The 7,037-nt window shown below is 37.5% G+C and overlaps 1 protein-coding gene across 1 annotated transcript; it reads left to right on the top strand.

The window, feature by feature from the left end:
• The first annotated feature begins 2,384 nt into the window (after nucleotides 1-2,384).
• Nucleotides 2,385-3,846, top strand: LOC106682437 (venom serine carboxypeptidase-like). Its single transcript, XM_014423289.2, has one exon. The coding sequence runs from the start codon at nucleotides 2,412-2,414 to the stop codon at nucleotides 3,771-3,773; it is 1,362 nt and encodes a 453-aa protein (XP_014278775.1). The 5' UTR covers nucleotides 2,385-2,411; the 3' UTR covers nucleotides 3,774-3,846.
• The last annotated feature ends 3,191 nt before the right edge of the window (nucleotides 3,847-7,037 follow it).

Here is a 7,037-nt window from a genome sequence, read left to right as displayed (position 1 = left end):
TGATAACTCTCCAAGGGGTCTCTTCGTCAGCCTGGATCTGATTAAGAATACTTCTTTTTTACACGGCAGACTACCGCTGCTTTCAGTGCTTTTTGCATCTTCGCTTCTATTCGCCCCATCAGGCGAGCGCCCCCTTTGAAAAATTATTTAATTCTCCGGTCTCTCCGGTGAATTTTTTTAGGTCAGATACCGCCTTTCTCAGGTTCTGGGCAGTTGCCGTACGGACCTTGATCCATTCTAGCGCTGTGGCATGATATTGCGCTAAAGAGACTTCTGATAATGGTTGCATCACCTGCGGAGGTGGGTTGGCACCTGGTAAAGCTTGGTTGACTGCAGCTTGAGTTTGGTTGACTACAGCTTGAGGTTAGTTGTTTTGGTTCATATTCTATAGGTTCAGAACTGCTTTTCTCACTAATCCGTTACTGGTCATAATTCAAAGAGAACAATGAATAAAAGAAAAAATTTTCTTTTAGACTGAAAATTAATCCGGTATCTAAAGTTCCCGGGTTTCGGGATCAGTTAAGTGTTGGCGAAAGCACAATGTCAAAAAAGAGAAGAAGGAATAAGATCTAACTCGCTTGAACTGCTGTAAAATACTGGCTTTATTGTATTCGGTACATCTCTTGTATACGTTTGATCAGCTGATCCCCTCAGTCAACTAACATCGAAATAACAGCTGACTCATACCGTAACTTATAAAATATAATATATAGAAAATATATCAGGTCAATTGATTGGGCATTAAGTGGGGGCTACCGATGTTCAAACCATTAGGCAGGCAATAATGGGGCCACCTAGCTTATTTCTCTTTAACGTAATACTTATATCGAGAAATTCTTTACAATGCCATTGATCTTTAATAAATTGTAAATAAAATTGAACGAAATCTTCCCACGGGTTTACTAATTGTTTTGTTACGGTTGCCATGGTGTAATAAAAACACTGGCGATATCTGCGTAGACAAGAGGTGTTACGGTTGCCATGGTGAAATAAAAACACTGGCGATATCTGCGTAGACAAGAGGTGTTACGGTTGCCATGGTGAAATAAAAAACACTAGATCTGTTAACTACAGATAACAGAAAACCTAGGGGTATTACCTACCCATCTGTTGAATTATCGTAATATTCCGTGAACAACAACAACAACAAAACATAAGTAAATTAAAAAATTGAAAGCAGAGAAAGAACAGCTGAACTATATGTACAAAAGTTTAATAAGAAGAAGAAATATATATACAGAGAATCAAAAAAAAAAGAATTCTTATCAATTAATAAAACAATTAAAACTTATAGGTTGACTTATTCTTAACTTAAATCCTTAACTTTAATAACTATATTTACATTATTATCCAAAAGAGTATAAAAGTGAATATAAAATAAAAATGAAATAAAAATTTAGTTCAAATCCCACGTAGTCCTTGGGTGCACTCCTAGTAGAACATAAAGTTGTCCGATATTTCCTTTCCGTCTCACCTTCCCCAGAAGTTTTAGGATGACCCCTGCTGCAACTCTCTTATCCAGGGCGTGCTGAAGAAACGTCGCTGCACTATATCCCCACTTCTAGTGTTAATGACCGTCCATTGAAGTAGATAACCATAATTTAGAAAAAAACCATACACATACGATGACATGTCTCATATGGTGCTATTTCGGTTCAAACAGTAAAGACAGAGGGCCTTTAAACTATTACCACTTCACATTGAACAATCGTAACTGTCGCCTTCACAAAAACAAAACCCACTCGTCTGAACATACTTGTTCCAAAATCAAACTATCCCCTTGACAAAGACAAAACTCGTCTGAACATATCACTCGTGTTTTGTTTTTCCCATGACAACCCTAACACCTCTTTTCTACACAGATCTAGGCAGTGTTTTTTATTTCACCATGACCACCGTAACAGTACTGAATTGCTAATCGAAGAGGATCCCAGGATCTATCCTAGAACTGTTGATGCAGTTCCTGTAGGAGTTATATTAGCCAGACTAATAACAAATAAAATATTTGAATTCCATTATATGTGTCAGCTCCTAGTTCTCTTTGATAATCGACCCAATGTTCGAAAGCTTATTGGCCTTGGATGTTGGCCATGATATAAGATCAAAGTTTATTATGCACACATTTTGTTGTTTAAATTATTTGTTTTCCATTTAGTATAGGTATGGATTGCTGATAAAGACGTAATCGGAAAGCAAAGACGATTTGTGTGCAGACGAAGCAATTTATCTTATCTTCCTCTTATGTTGATTGTTACAATATAAAAAAAGCTTTCACAAGAATCAAATCTGGCGACAGATAATTGTATTAATTAAACTGTCTATATATTAAAAAATGCGATACTTAACTACGAAAGAGCACTTGTTAACGTGTATATAACGTGTCCACTTGGAGGATCAGTTCAGTCGACGAAATGAATCGGTTAGTTTTGTTAATTTCTATCTGTAGCATTAGCAGCTATGTTTCTTGTACTCTTCTCAATCCGTACCCGAAGATCCGATCCATCCCGACGAACGGTGACGTAGGTGATCCACTCTTCCTGACGCCCTTCATCGAAGGAGGTAAGATACAAGAAGGACAGGCGGCCGCCGAGGTGAGACTGCCCGGCAGCAACATCACCAGCTACAGTGGCTACCTCACCGTCAACAAGACCTTCAACTCAAATCTCTTCTTCTGGTTCTTCCCTTCTGAGGTGGATCCGAAGAATGCACCAGTAGTTATTTGGCTGCAGGGAGGACCTGGAAGTTCTTCTCTATTCGGGCTCTTCTGCGAAAATGGAGCATTCTCTGTAGACGAAAAACTAAATTTAAAAGAACGCCAATATTATTGGTCACAGTTATTCAACGTAATCTACATTGATAACCCAGTCGGTACAGGATATAGCTTTACCGAAAACGACGCAGGATATGCCACTGACGAAGTCGATGTAGGAAGAGATCTTTACTCAGGTTTAATTCAGTTCTTTCAGTTGTTCCCGTATTTACAGAAGAACGAGTTATTCGTCAGTGGCGAGTCATATGCTGGAAAGTACATCCCGGCAATTGGTTACACGATCCACATCAACAACAAAATAAATAAACAGAAGATCAATTTGAAAGGACTAGCCATCGGTGACGGGTTTACAGATCCGGAGAACATGATGGTATATTCGGAATATCTTTATCAGCTTGGGTTAGTAGATTCTAATACCAGGGATGAATTAAAGAAGGAAGAAGAGAAAACAGTGGAACGAATCAAGCAACATCAGTATAAAGAGGCTCTGGTCACCTTGGGTGGAATTTTAGGTGTGTTAAGCGGCCAAATAAATGTTTATAACTATCTTCAAAGCAACTCCTTTAGTCCACAACACGATTATAGTAACTACCTGCAGACAGACGTTGTAAGGAGAAGTATACACGTCGGTAGTCTCACATACAATGACGGTCACAAGGTATCGACCCATCTAAGCAATGATCTCATGCAATCGGTTAAACCCTGGGTCGAAGTTTTATTAGAACATTACAGAGTAATGTTCTTTAGTGGGCAAGTGGATATAATTTGTGCATACCCACTGACGATGAACTTCTTGCCTAAACTTAATTGGACCGGCTCAGAGTACTACCGAACTGCACCGAGGAAGGAATGGTATGTTGATAGCGAACTGGCTGGGTTCTACAAGAAGGCCAAAGGACTGACTGAAGTTCTGGTCAGGGACGCAGGACACATGGTCCCTCAGGATCAGCCGAAATGGGCTCTCGACTTGATTACTGGATTTATTTACAATAAATTTAATTGATTGTTTAATATTTTTGACATAATTAATTGATATCAATTCATTCTTATGTAATAAAGAATTCTATTATTTTTTATTGATTTCTTTTATTACTGTAACCATGTTTTTTTTTTTGAAATTTATTTATTGACATATAGAACTGTACATAAAATACTACAAATAAGTAAAAAGTAAGGTCATAATGGTATGATACAGGCATGTAGAGAAACTACCCATTAGTAGCACTCTAAAAACATTTTTATTAGGACCTTAAAAAAATAAATATGGAATGTTATGTGATCAACTAGCATTTGTCTTTTAATTTTTTTTTTTTAGGTTATTCCCTGTAACACACTGTATGAAGCATGCCCTCAACCGAATTGCCGGACACACTTCACTTTTGGTTGGCTGGTTGGGTTGGAGTGGACTGTATATTTGAAAAAATGAGACATGATTAAATGTAATAAAATTCTATTGTTCTATGTTACAAGTGGTGTAGTGGGTGGCCGAAAGAAAACATTTATGATTATATGGTTAGTAAAATTTTGAATGACAGGGCTATGGAAATTGTAGATCTAAAATTGAGGTGGTTGATGATGATGTGGATGTTAACTATTGATAGATGAACTTACTCCATGGTTCTTTCTTCCCTCCACATTCTCATGCCTCTCTTCCCTCTGCTTCTGAGAACAACTCCAGGAGTTCTACTCACTCATGGTAGATTCCTGATGAGAGACAAAAGGGAATAGTGAACTGTTTCTCTGGCTGAAGACAAGATGGCTCTCTTCTCACAAGTAAGTACCTTAGTCTGGGTTGCTTCTCTCCTCAGAGAGCGCTGGAGGAGCTGAGTTTTGACTTTTGGCCACATGGGCGCTAGTAGATCCTGTGATTATAAACTGTCAGAACATAACATTACTTCAATGACGGTAGGCCGTGAAACATTTTTCTTGTTTATTTGCGCAAAAAATTGTTTCAGTTTCAGGTCTCAAAAATATTTCGCCCCGGACCCCAAAAAAAATTTGTCCCAGGACTATAAAACAAAGTAGCCCAATGGAGTATTTTTCATTATGTAATTATGTTCATTACAGGTCTCAAAAATAACTCTACCATGGTGTTTTTCTCTGTTCTAAAGTTACAATTTGATCGAGTCTGGTACCCAGGGCTGCTATACAAGATCCGTCAATTCCTACCCCCTACATATTATTTCATTATCCGTTCTTATCTCTCAGACAGGTTATTTCAAGTAAATCACAACAGCGCTTATTCATCCCTGTTTCCTCAGTCTGCTTGTGTACCTCAGGGTAGTATCCTTGGTCCTATCATTCATACAGTTTTAACAGCTGACATCCCAACCCATCCTAACACTATTCTCACCACGTATGCCGATGACACATGCCTATTGTCAGTGAATAATGATCCTTCCATTGTATCTCAATTCCTCCAAACCCACACCACCACCCATGAAGAATGGTGCCAAAACTGAAGGATTAAAATAAATTCCAATAAATCCCACTAAATCACAATTACCCTTCGTCGTAAACCACAGTATCTTTTAATAATACCCCACTCATTCCTGTCGAACAGATCCATTACTTAGGACTAAATCTGGACAAACGACTGACATGGAATCCTCATAGACTGAAAAGACAGGAAACTCCACGTCGATTCCGACTATTACAAGATTTACTAGACAAGCGTTCTAAACTTCTAATCCATCAAAAAAGATTGATCTACTTGACTAAAATAAGGGGGCCTATCTGGACATACGGAGTTGAGCTTTGGGGCTCCATTAAACCATCGAATTCCTCTCGTATTTAATCGCTACAGTTCAAAATCCTTCGTAAAATCCTCAATGCTCCTTACTTTGTCACAAATCAAATCATCCATCAGGACTTCAATGTCCCCTATGTTGCCGATTTGGCCAGAACCAGATATCAATCCTTCCACCAATCCATAATAAACTTTCCAACCACCCAAACCAACTCGTTTCTAACCTGGTTTCTCCTTCCCTACCTAATAATCCTCCTAGGCGTCTGAAAAGAAGATGGCCTCGAGATATTCTAGAAATGTTTTTGGAGTTCTATCAATGGGTATGGATATTACTTCCAGCAAATTTTCTTGATGTGTATATATGTATACAGTTGTAAATAACAATAAATAAATTATTAAAAAAAAAAGTTAAAATGATCCGCTTCAGGCTCTACAAATGAATCTACTCAAGGCCCAAAAATTATATACTTCCTAGGCCTAAAAATTAAATCTATTCTGGGCCCCAAAAGGTGCCTATGTTCTGAAATTCAAATTCTAAGGAAAAATAATTACTCGTTAGTAATAGAAGTGTCTAATGGTTAACTAAAAAAAATAGTTGGAGTAATGCGTCACTCGACTAGCGCTCTACATATAACCTAAAGCCATTTTACCCGAAATTCCCAGCCCCCACCATAACCAGCTAAGAAAATAAACAACAAAAATCAGATAAAAATCGGCAGCAGTGGGTATCTAGTTGAATAATTAGAGCTATCAAAAATAAAAATCGGCTGAACTGGCCATTCAATCGGCACACTTGTGATTAAGGATCCAATAGCAACCATATTGCTGTGGAAGCTGATCTTAGATTGAGGTTTGACCTGTGCCTAATTCATGCGCTATCTAATAAGAATTTAAGAATCGAAATTGAAATTCACCACTTCTCCATAAAATTCTCTTTCTTTTGATACCCCATTCTTCAAAATCTATCGTCCCCGATCGCTGGAAAAGTGATCGATACTACTATTATATCGAAGGGATCAATACTATCGATACTACCGTATTATATATATATATGTAAGACACGATAACAACTTTTAAAATCGGTGACGGTGAGAAGTAGATTCAACCTAAACACTATACCTACTCAGCGAAAAATAACAGGAACATAATGACACGGTACTTAGCTCCGAAAGTGTGTCGCAAATTAGTAAATCACGTACGCTGCTAAACCAGGTATGGAGTCCGCTGAAAGTCAATAGATTTATAACCACTTCTTTCTCCCAGGACCGCTTAACAAACTTTGCAGGGCTTCGACAGGGCTAAAAAGATAAAAAAAAAAACTGAGAATATTACAACAATAAGATACAATAAGTTGTTGTTGATTGTTGCTTAAAGGCGTAAAACCCTCTGGTCATCAACGCCTATGGGATGATAAAAGTAAAAAAAATAATAATAATAAAATAAATAAATAAATAAAAAATAGAAAAATAAAAAAAATAAAATAAGATAAATAAAAAACATAAAAATCGAAGAGGAGTT

This window comes from Halyomorpha halys, unplaced genomic scaffold (assembly GCF_000696795.3).
Source record: "Halyomorpha halys isolate HHAL.00 unplaced genomic scaffold, Hhal_1.1 Scaffold24.1, whole genome shotgun sequence".
Taxonomy (NCBI): domain Eukaryota; kingdom Metazoa; phylum Arthropoda; class Insecta; order Hemiptera; family Pentatomidae; genus Halyomorpha; species Halyomorpha halys.
The sequence above is the reverse complement of the archived record's forward strand: the minus strand, read 5'-3'. Positions and strand labels throughout refer to the sequence as shown.